General features: G+C 45.0%; 1 protein-coding gene across 1 annotated transcript; it reads left to right on the top strand.

Annotated features, from left to right (window-relative positions):
• The first annotated feature begins 6,151 nt into the window (after positions 1–6,151).
• Positions 6,152–20,954, top strand: LOC127688682 (fas apoptotic inhibitory molecule 1). Its single transcript, XM_052187566.1, has 5 exons — positions 6,152–6,280; positions 10,842–10,974; positions 11,254–11,482; positions 18,131–18,180; positions 20,497–20,954. The coding sequence occupies exons 2-5, from the start codon at positions 10,864–10,866 to the stop codon at positions 20,644–20,646; spliced, it is 540 nt and encodes a 179-aa protein (XP_052043526.1). The 5' UTR covers positions 6,152–6,280; positions 10,842–10,863; the 3' UTR covers positions 20,647–20,954.
• The last annotated feature ends 1,792 nt before the right edge of the window (positions 20,955–22,746 follow it).

Genomic DNA, 22,746 nt, shown 5'->3' with positions numbered 1-22,746 from the left:
ACCAGCCAGTTCACCTACTAAGCTATGTCTTCAGTCCTTAAATGATTGGGCTTTTGTTTTTTCTTAGGATGTACTAATATACATAATGGGTTTCATACATATTCATACATGATTCCCAGAAGAGGGCATCAGAACTCATTATAGATGGTTGTGAACCACCATGTAGTTGCTAGGAATTGAACTCAGGACCTCTGGAAGAGCAGTCAGTGCTCTTAACCACTGAGTCATCTCTCCAGCCCCCTTCTATTTAGCTCTTATGACCTCCTCTTGTCCCCTTGTCATTTCCAGCCACCTGCTTCCTTGTTTACTTTGGTCACCTTCTACTTTTGGTAACTTCTGCTCCTGTGAGTCATGCCTCACAGGATCCATCCTTAGTCCTGTAAGCAACCCCAATTAGACCCGTTGGCCCACCAAGTTGGGTGCCGGTGGTATCCTTCCTTGGTCTGCTGTTGGTTCCTTATGTAGGATGAGTAGGATAGATGTGTGCTTATGCCTATCTAGGAATAAAGTCACAGAACAAATCTTCATGACACAATTGTACTAGTGGGTACATCTTACCTGGCAGGTCACTATTCAGCTTTAAATCTACAGATGAAATGGGGTTGGACCTCAAACCCAGTCAACTTGATTCAGATAGCAGTGTGAAATGCTCAGCCCGCGTGGGGCTCCTGTGAATGGCGGCCTCGTCTCTCAGTCTCTGAAATGTCCGTGTCATTCTCTAGCCCCACCATAGTTGGAATGAAGCTATTTTTTTTAACTTAAAAAAAATTGTTTGAAACATAATTTTCCTAGGTAGTCCAGTTCAGTTGGGAACTTCTGCTCATGCTAGGGTAAATGCATGTATACCACACACTTAGGGCCCCTCCCCCTTTAAATACACACACAGCCTTTTCATTTCTGTATCTGTGTAAGGGATTGAGAGCTGAAATACACCCAATATAAAGACCTGCCTGCATGGGATCTCATCCTCGGCTCTTACATTCTTTCTGCCTTCTCTTTTGAGATGTTCCTGTACCTTGGAGAGAGTTCTACAGATGCCCCCCTTATGGAATTTATTCTTAGCATCTTCCCCCCTTCCCTTTCTTCCTCTTGCTCCAACCCCTCTCCAGCCACTCCACTCACTCCAGGCCCCACTCAACCCTCACCCCTGCTTGCTCCGGGTCCTGCTCCCTCTGCCCTATTCTTAGCATTTTTAAAGAGATTTATGTTTTTTTTAAATATATATGAGTACTGTTGCTGTCTTCAGACACACCAGAAGGGGACAGAGTATCCCATTACAGATGGTCGTGGTCACCATGTAGTTGCTGGGAATTGAACTTTGGACCTCTGGAAGAGTAGCCAGTGCTCTTAACCACTGAGCCATCTCTCCAGCCCCTATTTGTAGCATTTCGACTGGTTTTGAATCAAGGAGTGAGCTTCAAAGACCAGATAACAAACCTTAGATGCCTCTCTATCTGGTCTACCCTCCACATCTATCATCAGTGGGCATCTAAGACCTGTGCTGGACATTTCCAAATTTGCTGCAACCTACTTTCCCTATGTTGTTACCCATATAACTGAAAAATGTGTGAATTTATGATTTCTTTGTTATCCCGCTATAAACATTTCGTGAAACTGGTACCACATTTGAACATAGGTTTTGGACCACAGTCACTTTGATTTACTGAGGTGATGTGTCCTTGTGTAACACATTTTAAAATTAAGGGGTACACACAAATTGCTCTCTTTCATGCAAACAATATACCAATAGGAACACCTCCCCCCCTTCTCTTGTAAAATCAGGTAGAGTCACGCAGTACAGGCTAGCTGACCTGGCTTCCAGCTTGAGATCTTCCTCCCTCTGCTTTCCATGTGCTGAGATAACAGTGTGCATCACCATTACTGTAAATGCGTGTCAATTCACCTTGCCAGGAGATTCCCTATTGCCAAGGTTTTCTCAAATAAGCATCTTATAAATCAATTGTGGTGATGCATGTTTGCTTTCCCCACACTCAGGAGACTGAACAGGAGGCTCTTGGTCGATTGCCAGCCTTGGCTCTATAATGGGGTCACATCTCAAAAAAACGTCTTGCAGAGTAGGTGCATAGCAGTTGAATATTTAACTTTTAAAATGATTATTGAATCCAAGTATGGTGGTACTCCTCTGTGGTCCCAGCACCAGGGAGGCAGAGGCAGACCAAGATCATCTTCAGCTGCAGAGAGGAGAAGAGAACATCTTGCATTTTAAGACAGATATAACCCCAGACAGGTGTCCCGAGAAAGCAAAACTGCAATCCCAGCACTGTCTTTGACCTCATCGCCTTCTGTTGTATCCTCTAAAGCACTGGGCTACAGTTCTAGTGCTACCAGGCTTAGTGCCATAGCTCTTTGTATGGATGTATTCATTGTAGTGACTGTGGTTTTCTTTACCTTGTAGCTTTTCTGCTCTAGTTGACACTTTTCTGTAGTCCTAAGGTGTGAGATGGCAAGAATGAGTCAAAGGGAAAGATGAACAGAAACTTGGACTGTTTTAAAGAATCCCAACGAGCATGAAAGAGAATAAGAACAAGAATGTGAAGGGAAGATGGTCCCAAAGCTATTGCCATGCCTTTGAAATCTATATGCTTCCTTGTATAAACAAAATCCAGGGAATCCCGGAGGGCCAATGGCAGAAGGAAGAAAATGCTTTTAATCGACAGGCTTTGATGAGTATGTATTACAACAGCAGCAGCAGCAGCAGCAGCAGCAGCATCTTGGCCCCATGGGAGGCATAAAAGGTCCCTGGCAGCCGAGGGCATGTTTTCACACCGTACTGTACTCTGCTTGGCTGGATACAGCCTGGGCACACACCAGGAACCTTGGCCAGTTTTCTTATCGTGTTGCTGTCTCCTCCATATTTAAACATTCCGTATGAAGGGAAGGGGGAGGGAGTGAGAGGTTGCTCCTTGAGAGGCAGATTCTCAAGAAAATTAGAACTCAGAAGAAAATCCTCAGATCCGTGAGGCATAAATCCCGTCACTGAGGTTATTTAACCAGTAAACAATCGCCAGGGAAGAGGAGACTCTCCTGTGGAATTCCTTGCACTCTAAAATAAGCCAATCTGTTCACAAAGTTAGATAAAGTTGGACTTGTTTCTTTGGCCAGCACTTGGTGCACTACCTACAGTGAATAGTGAATAGGTGTTAGTTCAGGTCCTCCAGGAAAAGTTGCGATGCAGGTCTCAACAGAAAGGATGCCTTGTACCACTTCCAATTTCTTGCCCGCCAGCGTGGGCAGAATCAGTGTGGGTGACACACAACGTTATATGGCTCATGAGAAAAATGGCTTCACTGTGATGTGAGCACTTTCCTTTACCAACCAGACTGCTCATCTGCCCATAGACAGATGTGCCAGTGCGGTCATTCACACACACACACATTCATTCATTCAACAAGCATCCATTGAGTTCAAGGTGCACAATGGACCAGTTTCCTATTGCCTCTGTAACAGATCACCACAGACTTAGTAGTGGTTGAAAACAAGAAAGAAAAAACAGCATATTCTCCCGGTTCTAGAGGCTGACTGACTGACATGGATGTGCTGGCAAGCCCTGCTCCCTCTGAGGCTTCGAACGAAACATCTTTCCTATCTATTTCTGATGACAACCAACAGACCTTGGTGGTCTTTGATTTGCAAACCCTGCCTCTGCCTTCAGTTTTCCTCTGGGTCTGTATGTTACTGGTTAAATTATGTCCCTCTCCAAATTTGTATGTTGAAGTGCTAGTTTGAAGAACCTCAGAATATGACTTTGTGGCTAGTGTTTTTACAAAGTAAGTTAAAAGGAAGAATGTAATTGCTCTAAATGGTCTTTAATTCCATTCAGCTTACATGTCATAAAAAAAGGAAATGGCCCACATATGTGTGTAACATACATCACACACACACACACACACACACACACACACACACCCCGAGATGAAGGCAGAGTCCAGGATGATGCCTTTATTAAACAAGGACTGCCAAAGATGGAAGACCGGCAGGAAGGCCTTCCCTCTCAAACAAAGCAATCAACTCTGCCAACACCCTTGTAGCGTCCAAGATTTTGAGGAAATACATTTCTCTCATTTAAGCCAGTCAGTTTTGTAGACAGTCACCATCCCTTTGGTGTCTGTGGAGAATCAGTTCCAGAATTTCCCAGTAGATACTGAAGTCTAAGGACGAGGGCTGAAGGTTTAACTCCGTGGTACATACATCCGCCTAGCATGCATGATACCCAGGGCTTAATTCCCAGCACTTAAAACAAATCTAATCATGCAAATATTCCACATATAATGTCCCTGTGTTTGCACAAGACCTATGCCCAATCTCATATACTTAATAATTGCTAGATTATTTATAATACCGTTGCTATATAAATAGTCATATATTTATGGGCTAGGAAGATGGGAATACTAAGTCTGCACTGGTACTGCAGTGGTACTATCCGGTACCATTAAGTTGTGTGTGTATTTGTGCACAGTGAGTCTTTGATGGTGTGGTTTGCAGTGTTGAGCATTAGACTGAGGGGGTTCAGATTCTGTTTTGTTTTTTCGAGACAGGGTTTCTCTGTATAGCCCTGGCTGTCCTGGAACTCACTCTGTAGACCAGGCTGGCCGCGAACTCAGAAATCCACCTGCCTCTGCCTCCCAAGTGATGGGATTAAAGGCATGCGCAGCAGCAGCCGCTGCCGCCACCGCAGCCGCCGCCGCCACCGCCACCACCACCACCACCACCACCACCGCCTGGCTAGGCTTCAGATTCTGAACTCTTCAGACCTCACAAAAGATTTTTGAGTTGCAGTTGGTTGAGTCTATGATGAGCTTAACCTTTTCCCCCAGTGTTAGAGATCAGAAAAGGTAAGGTCTTTCTAAATTGACCGTTTATATTTCTTGTCCTTTTAATATCCTACTTGTGCATTTTACCAATAATTTAAGAACACCATTTGGCATTTAAAATAAATCTATTCATAGAAACCCTTTTATGTAAGGGGTACAATGTGTCTGCCATCTGTTTTGTCCAGTTCTCTCCCATTTGTCTATTCTTTCCTTAAAAAAATTTATTGCCCTGTCAGTCAGAATTTTCAGAATATTAAGTAGACCAGTGTTCTTTAATGTTGTGGATATCCTGCCTGAAACTTCTGCTTCATTAAATGTTACTACTTTAGCTTTTGAAACAAGGCTTAGTTTTAAGGCTTAGGGTAGCCGGGAACTTGCAATCCTCCTGTTTCAACCTCCTGAGTGCTGAATAGATGGGCCTGGCGATCCAAGCCCTGGGAGACTGAGGCAGGAGGGTCTGGAATCCGAGTGTGAGACTGTTACGGATTACGAAGCGAGATTCTCTTAATTATCAACTAAACAGGCACAAACACTTCCAAATTAAATCTTTATCAAACTTAAAAAAAAAACAACTTTACTTTATAAGGATCCGTTTGTCGATTCTATTCGACATTACTTCTGTGTTTGTCTGAGTCTTTACAATAGCATTATGTTACATTAGGGACAATTCATTGGTTGTGTGTTTGTACATATGTATTATATGCATTAAAAAAACAATATAAGTAACCCAGGACCTCTCACCCAGGGATAACTAAGTGCCCTATTATTGAGTTCTCTGCCCATCCCCCAAGATTTGTCTGTCAGTAAGTGAAATTCAAACATCTCATTAAAGGAAGAACTATAAAATGTCCCGAGACGACGCGAGCAAAAAGCTCTGGTCTAAGTGTAAGGTGTGGCTGCCAAAGGAAGTCTGTGGTCCTGCAGAGTTTCAATGGCTGACTCTTCCACTTCAAATGACCGTACATATAGCAGAGAATGGAAGGCCAGCAGGGCAGTGAGAACAAAAGGTCTCTGCAGAGGAGTTGCCTCACTCGGAGGTGTGGATTATCCGGAAGGCTACAAACACGGCTGCCAGACAAGCACAATTCCAAGAAGGTACCATCCACGGGGCCAATGGGCAGCGGCGGCGCAGCAGGGTGCGCTGCAGAGCACTCTACCATACTCATCCGCGCATAGCAGGAGCTGGATTGGCCCCAGAGCTGAGGGTAGGCGGGGCCTGTGGAGGCGGACCCCGGGAATTGGTTTTCGCGTGGAGGATGGGCGGAGCCTCTGGAGAGGGCTCTCGCACTCGCGCAGGCTCGGTAGAGCAGTGGGCGGGGTCTCGTTGAGCCCGGAAGGTTGTAGGAGGCTGGGCGCCCGGCATGCGAGTGCGGGAGCCCGGTGGGCGCGGCCGCGAGAGCTGCTGACTACGTCTTGGGATCGGGAGCCGGTGGCGGCGCGCGGAGCAGGTGAGCGCGGGAGGCGATGCTGGCAGCTTCGGCGGGCGCTTCCAGCTCGGCCTGGCCGAGCGGGCTCCGAGATGCGTGGTGTCCGGGCCTCGGTCGGCAGGCACCAAGCCGCGGTGGGCTCAGGGCAAGAGGCCCCGTAGAGAACCGGTGCGGGGCGGCCACCCGCAGCTGCTGCAGACCCTCCGGTGCCTCGGCGCAGCGTTCGTGGCGCGATCCGGAGTTCTCGGGCTTCGGACCTGTCCGAGTCTCGGTGCCGCTGCTACTGCCTCCCAGGCGGCCTTGGCCGATGTATCCCGGAGAGGTGTGAACCGCCTACATTCTCCTGGGGACCTCCTGTGTAGCTCCCGGGGTTGCAGGAGGCCCAGCTAAACCTCGCTGTAAATGCTCCGTGGACTGGAGCTCGTGAGAGCTTCTCGCTGCAGCATCCTTGCTGGCTGTGGCTAATTCATTCCTGGAGGTTGGCATTGGGGACAAATGTATTCCTGAACCGCTCTAGCGTTACAATAAGCTGAGCTCGAATTGCTTAATGAAGGAGCCTGTTATCCTACAGCGGCTAGAGTAGGATTCTGTAGTCTCTTCGTAGAATTGTGTAGTTTCTCTCTTGCAAAGGCTGACTTGGAAGCCTGTCTCAGGTATGGAATGAATTGGTTCAATGAAACCCAGCGAAATCACGCTGTACTCAAGGTGGAAGATGGTGGGACAGGAAATTTGAGTTGTTTTGCTGTTTAACTAATGTTGCGTTCAGTCTGTCACCTGTAACAGCATGTAAACACAAGTCTGAAAATTGCCTTGCACTGCAACGTAAATTTGTGGGTGGTGTTACTATCTGGTGACGTCATCATACTTAGATGAGATAAACACCGTTTCTGAAATACTGAATGGATTTCAGAACTTCATTTCAATACAGTTCATAGTAAAATCATCGTTAGTGATCTGGGGGTTGTTACTCGTTAAGGTCTCCTGCTAAAAGGAGACTTGTGCAGGTCATGGTGGGGCTTGCGACAGAGTAGTGAGCACTGAGTTCTGACTTTAGGTCAGAACGCAGGCATGAAACAAGTGAGAACCAAAAGGTATAATATGAATTATATTGACCACAGCCAAAGTAATTTAAGAAACAAAACCTGTTGGGCCAAGAGAGTAACTTCAATGAACTTTGAAAGCACTGAACTTGAAGTGTGTAAGATCACAAGTCACAAGGCTGTTGCAACTTCTGGACAAACAAACAAGCCAAAAACAAACTTGTAGTGGAATCCCAAAGCAGGATCCTTGCAGAGATGTTTTGAACCTGTTTTCAAATGCTATATGAGATTTATTGGTGAGGACTACACTTCCAGATGGGATCTTGTGGAAAAATATTCCTCACATTCAGTGCCTTCTGTGCCTATGGCCTTGCTGGAAAGTGGAACAGATCGGGAACAGCAATGGGTGTCACTTCAAGAGGCCTCTGTGACTTTGCTATCCCCAGAATGAGGGAGAGAGGCATTGCTTTTGTTACTTTTAATTGGCTTCTCATTGTGGAAATGGTGGGGCTGGGTGGTAGCAAGGCCTAATCCTTGTGTAGAGAGCACTTTTCAAAGTTTCTCCTCGGCACAGGAGTCCATGCTTTCTAAAAGCCTTTCAGAAACCATGAATGCTCTTAAATGATTTACAGGTTTTTTTTTTAAAAAAAAGAGCTTTAGGTCTTTGGGGGCCGGAGAGACGGAGGTTAGTGGGGGCTGCTGCTCCTGCAGAAGAGTCTCTGAGCCCCACAACCACCAGCAAGGGGATCCGGTGGCAGGGGATCCGCTGTCCTCATATGGCTTCCATGGGCACCTGTACTCACATGTGTGTGTGCGTGTGTGTGTGTGTGTGTGTGTGTGTGTGCGTGTGTGCGCGTGCGCGTGTGCGCATGCTGGAGTGCAGGTGCCCTTAGTCTTAAGAGGACATCAGAACTTCCTACTGCAGGAGCACCAGGTGATTAGAAGCTTCCAGGTGGTATGAACTGAACTAGTGTTCTCCGAAAGAGCAGTTCGTGTTCTCAACCCCTGAGCCATGTCTCCAGCCCCGTGTTTTATTTACTTAGTGCACCTTAGTAATATTTGGAGCTCTTTATAATACAAAATACATCAACTTCCCCAGGTTTGAGGGTGACCTTCCTAGAACACTTAAAAATCGCATAGCAAAATTTGAGCGGCACCCCTTCCTTCTTCGTCCTCTCTGATGCTAGCACATCACTGGGCGTGTTCTATTGCTAGATGTAGAAAGCTTTCTTCTCTAACATTTTTGAAATTATTTGTGGCACCTGACACTTTCCAGCAGAAGGGGTTGGCAGTCTCGTTAGCCAAGAGAAAGCACCCTTGGACATGCAGACGGGGAAGACACTTACTGAGGAGGGTGTTAAAACTGGAGCACGCCGCCTTGGGAGCAGAGCACATCAGATCTCTAAAAGTATGGCAGGCAGGCGTAGGCTGCTCACTGTGGATTCCTCATCTGCATCTCCTGTGCTAGCATACGCAAGCTTCCGAGTAGTTCTCTAGCACCCGCCCCCCTGCCTTCTCCACGTAGCCTTTGCTGCGCGTGCAAGTGTAGGCGCACCTCTGGCTTATGAAATTTTACTAACACTGGAACAGTGCCCTCATTGCTTGGTCTGGTCTCTGCCTCTAGATGAGACTCTGCTGGAGAACCGAATGAGGCCTGTTACTGTGGACCTGCTGGCTTATGTAGATGAGCAGATGAATAAACTTCGCTCTAACAGAACAGGCTAGCGTATTCCTAGGCACTTTACCAAAAATATTCACGATTTCTCTAGAGGGAAATTATTTAAATTATGTGGATCTTCTAAAATCTAAGAATTGGGTTTTAAACCTCACCATTGAAGCTGCCACCGTGTTTGCTTTTCACACACTCACTGTGCAGAGCTGTTTGTCTCCACATTTGGTGTGCTCCCGGGAGCATGGTTGTTAGGATCACCCTTGGGACTTCCTGTGCTCCAGGAAGACACCTGGGACTGGATGGTTCCTTGGGCTCTTAACAGCTGTAATATTCAAAATAAACTAGATTTTTATGCCTCCGTTTTAACAAACTGTTTTTAAGAAATTATAAATGCTTGCCAGGCAGTGATGGTGCACGCCTTTAATCCCAATACTTGGGAGGCAGGCAGATCTGTGAGTTTGAGGCCAGCCTGGTCTTAAGAGTGAGTTCTAGAACAGCCAGAGCTACACAGAGAAATTCAAGAAAAAATTTTTTAATGAACAAATAAATTGTAAATGTTTAACATAGAAAAATGGATTGACTGCTTTGTATGCTCAGTTCTCTCTGAAAACAAAAGACTGCCCTTCTACTGTATGTATGAAAAGATCGCAAAGTTTAAAAAAAAAAAAACCTTTGTAGCTGTCTTTGTTGCTTCCAACCTCTCTCTGCTGCTTTTCTGCTTTTCTCTCTTCTGGCTGCTAATTGGATTGCAGACTGTTGCTAACCATGGCGTCTGGAGATGACAGTCCTATCTTTGAAGATGATGAAAGGTAATTGTCTTGTTTTGCAACAAAACTAGCCCTTGAAAGTTTGGGGATTGTTAAGATAGGCCTGGAGAGTTCTGCGTCTGTTGGGGACACAGTCTCTGTCATCACAGAATGCAGGCTCTGCTTTCTAACTTAGAGGAGGGTCATGAGCGGATAGGGAGGGCCACCAGTGTGAATATGGCCAAATATGGCCGCCGTAAATGTGGCATCCTCCCCCATAGACCCAGCTCAGCACAGAAATCTTAGCAGCCACTTGCAGATGGTTTAGAGCATACAAAGTAAGAGATTAGAATGGGCAGAGAGGGAGACTCCAGAGAACAGTGTTGGAGCCAGAGTCCTCCGGTCACAGCCTACTCCACTTGACACCCACTGTCACCGTGGCCCTGCTTAACCTTGGGGGGCCCTGTACCTCCTTGTTAAGGGACCGACAGCATCCTCATGGAGAGGAGGCTGTGATTTAGTGACGAAACTAGTTCACAGAGAGAGGTCACCAGCCAGCCACAGTCAGCCATGATCCTATTACTGCAGTAAACATTACTACACAAAGTCAATCATCTATATTAATATCAAACTTCTTCCATGATAGTTTTTGAATGACAATTAGAACACCTTTGTCGATGATGTTAAATTCTCAGTCATTGGTTCTGAAAGGTTTGAAGAATTCTTGTTTGGGATTGACTGCTAATTTCTGGGCTGTCCCCCCTCCCCCACCCCCTACCCCCCTTGCAGAAGTGATCATAAAGTAGAGACTTTCACTGTCCTTTCCATGTGCTGGCCCAGCCCAGCGTGCTGTCCGGGATTAACTGTTACAGTCTTAATCTTCTTAGTATTTAGGTGACTTTGGGATTATTAGACTATACCTGGCATAGCTGCCGCTTGAGGGAAGAGCCAGGGAGTGTGACACAATTGCATGTGCTGTGAGTAGGGTGTCTTAGAGCGTCACTTTATCCTCTCATAATTTTAGGGCCCTTGAAAACGGGGTATTTTCATGGTGGAAGGGTTAATTAATCAGTCCCTTACTGGTTCTCTGTTTGCCCATTTTAATGACTGTTTTATTCCTCCAGCCCTCTCTATAGCCTGGAGAAAATGACAGATCTCGTAGCTGTTTGGGACGTGGCATTAAGTGATGGTGTCCACAAGATTGAATTTGAGCATGGGACCACGTCAGGCAAACGAGTTGTATACGTGGATGGGAAGGTAAGAGAACATGTGTGACTTTGTAAAACACGGCAGCGGCGCTTGGTTTTGTCTATGTAGATTGCTTATGTAAAGCAATCTAGTGGCCAATACAGAATACATAGACTTTATCTTCTAACATCTAAACTTAGAACGGCTACCCTGTGAAACCTGGACAAGAGGTTAAAAAAAAAAACAACTATAAATAGTATTGTCATTTGATTTTTTTTTTACATTATTTTTAAATTAAATACTAATTTACCCTCTGTGTTTGTTAAAACCTTACATATCGTCATCTAGGAAGAGATAAGAAGAGAATGGATGTTCAAATTGGTGGGCAAAGAAACGTTCTGTGTCGGAGCTGCAAAAACCAAAGCCACCATAAACATAGACGCCATAAGTGGCTTCGCATACGAGTACACGCTGGAGATCGACGGGAAGAGCCTCAAGAAGTACATGGAGAACAGATCCAAGACCACCAACACCTGGGTGGTGCACTTGGACGGCGAGGAACTGAGAGTTGTTTTGGGTAAGCTGGGGCTGTTTCTGCAGAACCTGCAGGCCCTTGGGATGCCCTGCTCTCCTGACTTTTGTGGCCACTTTCCTAGCGAGAGAAAGGGTCTTCATTTAGCCCACTAGGGTTTTTTTTTTGCGGTGTCTTAGTATCAGGTTTGATATGGTTGGATTTGAAGATTAGAATCCTGGGTTTAAGAAGTACTATCTAGGGCTGGAGAGGTGGCTCAGCAGTTGAGAGCACTGACTGCTTTTCCAAAGGTTCAATCCCAGCACCCATATGGTGGCTCACAACCATCTGTAATGAGATCTGATGCCCTCTTCTAGGATTCTGGGGTGTCTGAAGACAGATATAGTGTACACACACACACACACACACACACACACTCATATACACACATAATAAATAAATAGGCTGGAGTGAGCAGGGCCGGATCAGGCCGGGATCAGATGCCCTCTTCTGGTGTATCTGAAGATAGCTACAGTATACTCATATATGTAAAATAAATCTTAAAAAAAAAAGAAAAAGAAAGAAAGAAAAGAAAAGATGTGCATCACTATACCTGGTGTTTGTTTTTTTATTTTTTTAAAAAAAGAAGTAATATCTATCCAGGCATCTACTGTTTGGTATTTTTTCTTTATAAATAAAAAAGCAGTTAGAAATTTAAGAACCCTGGAGAGGACAAACATTTCTGCAGGTAATAGTAAGAACAGGTTCCATGAGATCAGAGCCCTCATAGCCCAGCTGAAAATGAGCTTTTAAGAAGAAACCTCAGCCAGGTGAAGGTAGAACACGCCTTTAGTCCCAGCACCTGGGAGGCAGAGACAGGCAGACCTCTGGGAGGCTAGCCTGGTCTACAGAGCAAATTTCAAAACAGCCAGAGCTATACAGAGAAATCCAACAATAACAATATACAGTGAAACACACAATAGCACCTTTTTGTTATTCTGCCCCCATTTCCTTCTCACATTACTAAATGAAAGTGGTGTAATAAATCACCTTAATTCATGTATTCAGGAGGTCGTGTTTGTTAACTGCCTCTCAAAAGACCGACTCCCGGATATTGAGGGTGCACAGACAAAGGAACTTTGAGCATGGCTTTGTGGTCCACATTCTAGCTGGGTGCTAGCAAATAGGATTTTTGTTCATCTGGATTTGTTTTGGTTTTAGACGAGAAATGTTTGTCAACTAATAAGTCACATAAAAAATTCAAAGTCAGGCATGTGGCTCATACCAGACATCCCAGCACTTCAGAGACTTGAGACAGGAGAACCAGAAAGTTGAGGCCAGTCCGGGCTATAGCATGAGACTGTCCTTTTACAAGAAGGGTGGGGGAGGTAAATAAAATGATTACTTACTGTAAAATAGCAGTAGTTTTTAGTGCTTCCTTGTTTTTTATCAAGTGGTATCTAGCTGAAGAACTGTCAAATTTAGGTTTTATTGGATTTTTCTTTCTGGCAAAATCAATGTAGAGTTTGCTGGTGTCTTGATGCACATACAGTGTTCATCATTCTCTTTCTCTTTAACATTGACAACTCTATTAGTCAGGGTTCCCTAGAGGAACAGAACTAGTAGGGTGAAAAATACACCCCCCCCCCACACCACACACACACACAGAACACACAAACACCACACACAACATACATAACACATATACACACACACAAACACACCACACACACACTACACACACACACATTCATCAGACTGGCTTATTGTTATGCTCTGGGTATTCCAGTCATGGTGGTCTCACACTGGGGATGGTAAAAACTCAGTTCACCCCATGAGTTTGGTGTCTTAGCAGTATCAGCCTATCACTGAAGGCCTGGAGAGGTCTTGGAGAGCCACTGCTCTTCAGTCCACAGTGAGAGCCTGATGAAGCCGGGTTCTGATATCAGTGAGGGAAGATGGCGGCGGCGGCGGCAGCAGCAGCAGCAGCAGCAGCAGTGTAGATGCACCTATCTAGAGTGAAGGCAGGCGCACTGAAAGCAAAGCCTCCTTTCCACCGGGGGCTACCACTGGGAGGTGCTACCCACAGTTAGCATTCATCTTCCCACTTCACGTAACCTGAACATTCACAGATGTGCCCCGTGTCTAACCTTCTCGTTGATTCCACAACCAGACAAGTTGACAACCAGGATCAAACATTACAACAATTACTAAAGTTTAATGCCTTGACCATTTCGTTCATCAGATGTTGCCAAATAGTAATACTTGGATTCTTTCATTCTTTGCTTCCTGTCTAGATGTTGGTCTGACAAGACACTCCCAGTCACCTAGCTGTTGGGTTGCAGAGACCTACAGTTCATGTAGGAAGCACAGGGTAGCTTTGTTCCTCTGTCTCCAGCCTTCAGACTACTGACTTGTTTCCAACTTTAAGTCATTGTTAATGCTAAGATAGAAACAATTTGATTTGCTGTAGCACATTGCAATTACCACTTTCATTGATGCTTAAAATATTCCTTAAAAAAATATCCCTTTCAGGGACAGGGATTTATGTGTCTCTTTGTTCTGAGACTGGGTCTTACTCCATCTCTGCTGGCCTGGTGTTCACTGTGTCTCTGAGGCTGGTTGTAAACGTTTGTCTGTCGTTCTGCTCCTGCCTCCCAAGGGCTTAGATGGCAGGTGTGAGCCACAGAAATGTACTGTTTTGAATCCCAGAGGAGCTTGTTCGATGGTTTCTGAGTCCCTTTGGCATATTCCTAGTGGGCTTTGGCAGCCACCTCTGGCTTCCTTCCTTCCGACATAACAGGATGATTGGAGCTGTTTTGAACATTTGCGCCCACATTTTAGATATTGAAGACAAAAATTATTTCAAGATTTTTTTAAAGATTTATTTATTTATTATATGTAAGTACACTGTAGCTGTCTTCAGACACCAGAAGAGGGTGTCAGATCTCTTTACAGATGGTTGTGAGCCACCATGTGGGTGCTGGGATTTGAACTCATGACCTTCAGAAAAGCAGTCGGTGCTCTTACCCACTGAGCCATCTCTCCAGCCCTATTTCAAGATTTTAATGTAATCTAACCAAATACTAAGAATGTTTTCTAATCATTTACTGATTTTCAGTGAGCAAAACAAGGAAATTAGGTTGGTGATGGATGGATGGATGGATGGATGGATGGGTGGATGGATGATGGATAGATGACAGATAGATGAATGGTTAAAATAGATAAAAGATAGGGAACAAGGGTGGTGATAGGACAGAGGGAAGAAGGAAAATAGAACTGATAGGGACAGATCTTTTCTGGTTTTGTTTTGTGTTTTAAGACAGGGTCTCTCTGGCTAGCCTGGAACTTAATATGTAGACCAGGCTGGACTTGAACTCCCAGATCCTCCTGCCTCTAAGAGAACTTTCCTTTGAGGTGTCTTCTGAGTTCATAATGATACTTGGTAGGTAAAGTTGAGGAGTATGGGTTTTACTTAACCTTAGCTAACTCTTTTCCCCACACTTAGACTCCTCCTTTTCAAGGACACATGGATGGAATTGGAGTATCACATAACTTCCTTGCCTTTTGACAAATTGCAGACATATATAATAATCCCATAACATTAGCAGTGCTGCCACCACAAACATAATCACCAACAATACGTCCACACCGTTTGTGCATCACCCTCCAGTTCTGTGCTCTGCCCACCTCCTGCCAGCCCTCACTTACACGGACATCAAGTCCTTGTGTTTCCGCTGATGTCTGGTCACTGTGATGCCTGAATCTTCTGTCAGTGTTCCTGGAAGGGCTCATGGAAACAGTATTTTGAATTCGTGTGTACTTAGAGCCTTGGGATTGTGTCTGCAGGAGCAGGGCTTGGGGGCCTGCTCTCAGCTGAGCTCTGCCTTTAGGCCCCCCAAGGTGTAGGTAGCCCAGTTGCCTCCTGCTCTGGCTACTGAGTGGCACAGCCATGCTTTCCCTGCCATTATGGGTTGCATTTCCTCACGTAACAGGCAGAGTTAACCCTCTCTTCTCCTGTGTTGCTTCTGTCAGAGCAGGAGAGGAGCAACACAGACAGCTTCATCTGCAGGATGTTGCGAGAACTCTGAGCCTTCAACCACACTCATTGCTCTTATTTCTGTGACGGCCAGTAATTTTACTAGAAGAGTAAATCCTACGTTGTGTGAATGTTGGTTGATTCAGTATATAGTCAAGGAATTTGGAAGATGTTTCTGTTTATAATCTGTCGATTACTCAAAATTACCCCATTTCCTTTCGCTCCATATTGGAACTATATTTTTATGTACAGTTCTTATTTTTCCAGGCTGTCTTGTTGGCTTTCTCTTTCTTACTTATTTAACTTACTTTGGTTTTTCAAGACAGGGCTTCTTCATGTAGTCTTGTCTGTCCTGGAACTCATTCTATAAACCAGGCTGGCCTTGATTGAGCTCACCGAGATCTGCCTGCCTCTGCCTCCTGAGTGCTGGCATTAAAGGTATGTCACCACCACACCCAGCCTGGCTTTCTCTCTCTTGTGCAGAGTATGTGTGTATTATTTGCACATCAGTCCGTTTCCTTATGTCAGCAGTTTTCTCACATTCTCCATTCCTTGAGTTCCATTTTATTGTGTTGGTGTTTTTTCCTGTATGTCTGCACTGCTGCAGGGGTCAGAGGAGGGCACTGGATCCCTTGAGGTACAGACAGCTGTGAGCTACAGTGTAAATGCTGAGAATCAAACCCTAGTCTTCTAGAAGAGCAACCAGTGCTTATAACCACTAGGCCATCCCTCCAGTCCCGTTCCCTCTCCTCCGCCCCTCAGTCCTTGGGTTAGTTCCTCTCTGCTGGAGAGCAGGAAGTCCCGGCCTTTTCCAGCGTGGACGCCTAGGGTTTACTCTCATGGATGCTGCCAGCAGCTCCCAGTTTCATCTTGTTCCCTGAAAGGCATCCTTAAGGGATCATTTCAGTGGTGGAGGAGATAAACATGTCTTGGCTTCTAAACTGAGCTGCTGTTTTTCTTGAATGTAGCAAAATCATTTTCGCTCAGACTTTATGAAGGGTCTAGTCCCCGATTTTATTCCAGTATTCTATTCTTCACTGTTTTAAATGGGTTTTGTGCCTGTGCGACTCTTCCTGCCCATCCCTGCCCCATTATCGAAGCTTTACTAGTTAGTTTTATCCATCTTTCTGAATGTCGCCAAGATGTGATCAGGGATGCAGTGACTCACTTCATCCCAGCGCCTACTAATGGAAATTTTAGTTGTGAGAGGGTTATAGTTGTGATTCTCAGCCTGTGATTGCAACCCCTTTGAAGGTTGGATATCAGATATTTACATTACAGTTCATAATAGTAGTATAAGTTCAATCATGAAGTAGCAACAAAATACTTTTATTGTTGGGTGTGACTACAACATGAGGAACTATATTAAAGGGTTGCAGCATTAGGAAGATTGAGAACCTGGGTTAGAGAGCTAATGTGTTTGAATATGCTGGCCTTCAGTTTTGTTTTCAAGTGTTGAGACAGCCTTGCTGAGTGGTGCTGCCTTATTATTATATAACATTGCTTAGATATATCCATGGTCTTTTCACTTGTGCAGATTTTGAAAATTTGTGTTCCAATGTAATCTATTTTTACTTCAAGGCTCTGGATTAGCTGTGTTCCTCACAGGCACGTCAGCAAACCCTTCTAGTTAATTTAGCTAATCTGAACATGTGTGCGTTTCAGTAACTAGACTGATTGCCAGTTCTCACTACCGCCGTCCCGGATCTTAGCACTGGGGGTTCAGCCACGTATTGTGATCAGCTGGGTTTCCCTGCCTCCAGCCACGCACAGATCACATTCAGCCAGCCTCTGGGTCACTCACTTCCGTCCCCCTGTCTGAATTAGCTCTCCTCAGAGGCTTCCTGCAGTTTAAATGAGATGCCCATCTGGCTCAGGATACAGAGGGAAGACCAGCCCCTACAGCAGGTGGCCTGCCAGAGTCACACCTTCAGCTGCACCCTCAGCCGTGACCCCTGGGCATGATTTTGTCCTTGGATCCTAGTGCCCATGCAGCGCTTTCTCTCTCTCTCTCTCTCTCTCTCTCTCTCTCTCTCTCTCTCTCTCTCTCTCTCTTTCTCTCTCTCTCCTTGCACATCTGGTTCCGTGTGACCACAGTCTTCCAACCTGGTCTTAGGACACCCCCTGCTGTGAACTGTAGTGGCAAACTACTGCCCGAGGCTGCTGCTGTGACCTTGTGTTCCCTGTGTTCCCTGTGTTCTCTGCTCGAGAGGCCGAGTGTGTGATCTGTTTCTCCTTAGCATCTAGGAGTCTATCCACCATCCAGTTAGCGCTGTCCGTGCATGAGGCAGGAGTTATCTAGTCACTGGTGCTAAGTCACACTTCCAATGACCATTTGAACTTACTAAACCACGTTGTCTGTGACTAAGGTCCTCCTCATTCCCTCATTCATTTGAAACATCTTTTACAAATATTGCCCTTCAGAATCTGTTTTGTTTAATCAAACTTTTTTTTAAATCACATTCTGCTGGGACTATGACCTTCTTAAAAGATTTCAGAGTTTTTTTTTTGGTTTCATTTATGAACAGAGTTTCTTCAAATTTTGAAAGTTTCAAAGACATTGAAAGTATAGAGTTTTAGAATGTTATTAGTTTATAACTATGTGTACCAAACTTTACAAAAGAAATTAACCTGACATACAGAATTATAACTGGGAATTCATGTTGCTTTTACAGAAAAAGACACCATGGATGTATGGTGCAATGGTCAGAAAATGGAGACAGCGGTGAGTTGGCTTCCTTTATCCGGGTGTGTGAGTGACAGGGACAGTTCCTCACCCTGGAGCTTTAAAAATAACATAGAGGCAGGGTCTCTGGGTGGGGAGGGCAAGAGCATAGAGACCACTCAGTCAGGGAAGCTGCCAGGATTCCCAGTGCTGTGTAAAAACTAGGCACAATCTCCATCTCTCTCCCTCTTCCTCTCCCTCTCATCCCCCTCCTCCCTTCTCCTTTTCCCCCTTCCCCCCCCCCCCCCCCAGCTGGAGAAATGACTCAGTGGTTAAGAGCACATGTTGCTCCTGCAGAGGACAGGTTCGATTCCCAGCACCCACAGGCTGGCTTACAAACATCCGTACCTCTGGTTCCAGGTGATCCAGTGCCCTTTTCTCACCTCTACTGGCACCAGGCACACATGTGGTATGCAGACATACATGCAAGCAAAGCGTTGCTAAAAAACAAAATTGTTTTGTGTGTTTGAGACAAGGTTCCCTTGTGTAGCCCTGGCTGTCCTGGGACTTGCTTTGTAGACCAGGCTGGCCTTGAACTCACAGAGATCCAACTGCCTCCGCCTCCCGAGTGCTGGGATGGAAGGTGTGTACCACCATGCCCAGCTTCTCAAATGATTTTTTTAAATAAAATTGAATTTGAAAACAATACATCAAAGCTAGGGCTACTGTAGCTCACTAGCTGCACACTTACCCAGCACGGTGAGGCCTTCAATCCACCCTCAGCACTGAAAAACTGACAATAAGCAGGTAGGTTTCTAGAAACCATTGTGTATGTCATTGGTACAGAGTAATGGGTTTCAGTTATAAGTGCACACAGCTTTGGGAAGTAGGGTAAAAAGAATGTTCGTCTGTGATGGGCTTGTTATAAAAGTGACTCGCAAGAAGCAGCGTGAAGCCAGCCCTCTGTAACCCCACTGCCTGCTTGTAGCTACAGCGGTGGAGGAGCGTGGGCTGCTCCCCTACCTCAGTGTTCCCCCGTCTGTGCACGTGCACAGGCTGCCCACCCCTCCTCTGCAGCACACATTCCCTGTGTGTTGAATTGGCAACAGGTGTGAAGTTGCCAAGAAGCAGGGATCGTGCGAGTAACTTCCAAAGGCCTCTGCCAAGGCTCAGGACAAAGTGCCCCAGGCCACGCCTGGGCCACGCACATTACACATCCTCTAAAGGCCATCTGCTGGAGCGGCTCCGAGCCCAGAAAGCACTTCCTCTGCTTGCTGTTGCTTAGAGAGCGTGGGCTCCTGGCTAGCTCACTCTGTCCATCTCTGTGATGCCCAGATGTGCTGGCAGGACCCAGGGACTCATGCTAGGCAGGGTCTCCAGCACTGAGCCACAGTTCCAGCCCCTGGAGACAAGGTTTAGGTCTGATCGTGCTTCCCTTGCTTTCTGGGACAATTCATTTCTGTCCTCAGAGCTCCAGCTTTTTATCTCCAGTACCAGTTTTCTACCGTTCCATAGAAATACAATGCGAACCATAAGTATGAAACAGCACTAAAGGGCAGGGGAAGGTGGGTTAATTTTAATGTTTAATTTAAATCAGTATATCGAGAGTGTCGTAAGGACTCATGATGGCACAGGCCTTCCTTTAATCCTAGCACTCAGGAGGCAGAGACTGGCAAGGCCAGCCTCCTCAGAACTGGGTAGTCCCCGGTCAGTTCCAGGACAGTTAATACAGATTTGGTACACTGGGCGCCCGTTAGCCTTAAACCTGGAGGGAGCTGGTTTTCTAGTGGGAACCCCTCCGTCTTTTGCTTGATGAGCCTTCAGCAAGCTATTAAATACGTTGCTCCTCAGTTCCTGTGTCTATAAAATGAGTGTAATAATGATACTTCTGGCAGCTGTTATAGAGGCAGTTGAAAGGGTGAGAGTAAGCTGGGAATAACTGAGGAGTGTGTATTGATCTGCTCGCTGTATTTAGCTTTGCAAATATTGTCTATACTGAGGACACAGAACTTTCTTCTCCTAAAACTTAAGATCCCTCAGGATATTGGAAATTACAGCAAACCACGGGGCTCTAAACATAATCTCTAGGCTCTAATTTCACAGAGTTTGATGTTATGACCAGTACCTTTTTTTAAACTTTTTTTTACTTTATGTACGTTGGTGTTTGTCTGCATGTATGTCTGTGTGAGGGTGTCAGATCCCCTGGAACTGGAGTTACAGACAGTTGTGAGCTGCCATGTGGGTCCTCTAGAAGAGCAGTCAATGCTCCTTACAGCTGAGCCATTGTTCTAACTCCATGACTGGTACTTTAAGATGACGTTGCTGCTCGGACAGAGAGCTTTCTGTACACTGACATGTCCTCCTTCGCTGTCCTAGGGCGAGTTTGTAGATGATGGGACTGAGACACACTTCAGCGTTGGGAACCACGGATGTTACATTAAAGCCGTCAGCAGCGGGAAGAGGAGAGAAGGGATCATCCACACGCTTGTTGTGGATAATAGGGAGATCCCGGAGCTCACTCAGTGACGCCTTCTTAGTGAGTGAAGAGGTGACCTCAGGACTCGCCGATCGCTGTGGGAATTAAATGTGTTCAATATGTACATATTGGTAGATTTAGTCTGCAATGTTTTTATTTTTATCTTTTGTTACTTGAAACTGTAATATTCTAATGGTCAGGAAAAAAACATGGACTCATAAAAATTTATTTTTTAACTAATGTAAAATGTTTCTAATTCAAATGGGAAATAAAATGTGGACCGAACCACTGACATCTCACAACAGTAACCTTGACTGTAGTAAACACTGTAAAATAAAATGGTGCTGCTGGCCGTGCACACAGTGGGTTTGGTTTCCTTTGTTTTGCACCTGTGAGCTGGCCGTGCCCATAGTGAGTCTGGTTTTGTGTGTTTCACGCCTGTGCAGCTAGGTTGGCCTGTCATTTGAAGCAGTTGATGTAATCAGAGAAAACAAGAAGCATTTTTCTGCCTGAAAGCATGAAAAGAACTCAATGATGTCACAAAAGAATTTAATGTAGGTGCTGAAGAAGGTGCTGAACTCAGCAGTTAGGAGTGCATGCTGCTCTTGCAGAGGACCTGGTGAATCCAGGTCAATTCCCAGTATTTATGTGGCAGCTCACATCTGTCCATAATTCTAGCCCCAGGGGATCTAACACCCTCTTTTGGCCTCCAAAGATATCACACATGTAAAATGAAAATAAATCACTCACACCTTTAATCCTAGCACTTGGGAGATAGAGGTAGGCAGATCTCTGAGTTTGAGGCCAGCCTGGTTTACAGAGTGAGTTCCAGGACAGCCAGGGCTACACAGAGAAACTCTGTCTTGAGAAAAGAAAGTGAAAAAAAGAATTCTATATAAATTCAGAGACAGGAAAAATTACCCTTTATATATGTATATAGTCTTAGAAATCCTTTTATAATGCCCACATTAGGAGGAAATTAATAACCAAAAGTGGCAAAAAGAAAAGGAACCTCAGGGTTGTGATAATGTTCTTGTCTTCATCTGAATGCTGGTTACAGAGACATCTTATAAACATTAATATATCCGTATGCCATTTACTTTTCTGTAACATATGCTCTGCATAAACCTGAAACTAGTAATTTTATAGTTGGGTTCAGGGATGTAGCTCAGTAATAGCGTGCTTGCCTAGCATGAGTGAGGCCATGTTTGAGCCCAGCATAGCTCCGTGTGCACACACATGGACACACCACAATTTAAATATATACATACCTACTCAACCCATTCTTTAAAAGCACCCTCACTCTCTCTTCTCTTAGCAGTCTACCACTTAGGAATGAAACCATGAGCAGTGGCTCAGTAGTAAGAGAACTTGCCAGTCTTGAGCTGAAATTGTGGCCTAAAATCAATCTCTGTGTCTTTTAAATTGTTTCCCTGGGGTATTTTGTCATAGCAATAGGTCTGATTACAGAGGGAGAAGTAAAACAAATCCAGGTAGAGAGAATCCCTTATCAACATCACCTGCCAATAAAAAAGCCAATAGCTGATGAGCTGAGAGTCAAAGGAAGAAGCAGGCGGGGACTGGTGGAGAGAGAGATGGCCATCAATGTGCAAGACAGGACCAGAAGAAAAACTCCCCCGGCCTTAATAAAACACTGAATGTACAGAATAAGCAACAACAATAGATATCAAAAGTTTCAAGAGAAAAACAGGTCACCTATAAAAGCAAGCCTATCAGAATAACAACTGACTTGAAAAACCAGAAGAGCTTGGACTGTTTATCTGAGATTTCTGAATGACCACAGATGCCAGCCCAGACTACTATACCCAGCAAAACTATCAGTTGCAATATAAAAAGAAAAAAATCTGTGATAAAAGCAGATTAAAGGAATGTATGACTACTAAGCCACCTCTCAAGAGGGTACTGGGACAAACAGTTTGATCTAAAATGGATGAAAACAAGAGAACATAGGAACATATAAGCAATTTTAGAACAATCCAAAGAGATGTAAGAAAATGTAACAAAATAAGAGGAGTTAATACAGGCCTTTGAGCAATGACTCGATGTTTACCACCTCAAACAATAAAGAGACTCAGACCAGCAGATTAGATTAGAAAGCAAGAACTATCTTTTTTGTTGCCTCCAAGAAA

Source organism: Apodemus sylvaticus, chromosome 7 (assembly GCF_947179515.1).
Source record: "Apodemus sylvaticus chromosome 7, mApoSyl1.1, whole genome shotgun sequence".
NCBI lineage: Eukaryota > Metazoa > Chordata > Mammalia > Rodentia > Muridae > Apodemus > Apodemus sylvaticus.
Note: the sequence above shows the minus strand (reverse complement) of the source record. Positions and strands in the feature narration are given on the sequence as shown.

Coding starts and splice junctions, on each gene's coding strand:
- LOC127688682 (XM_052187566.1), top strand. CDS start 10,864: ATGACAGATCTCGTAGCTGTTTGGGACGTGGCATTAAGTGATGGTGTC. Junction 10,975..11,253: donor TTGTATACGTGGATGGGAAG/GTAAGAGAACAT, acceptor ATCGTCATCTAG/GAAGAGATAAGAAGAGAATG. Junction 18,181..20,496: donor GTCAGAAAATGGAGACAGCG/GTGAGTTGGCTT, acceptor TCGCTGTCCTAG/GGCGAGTTTGTAGATGATGG.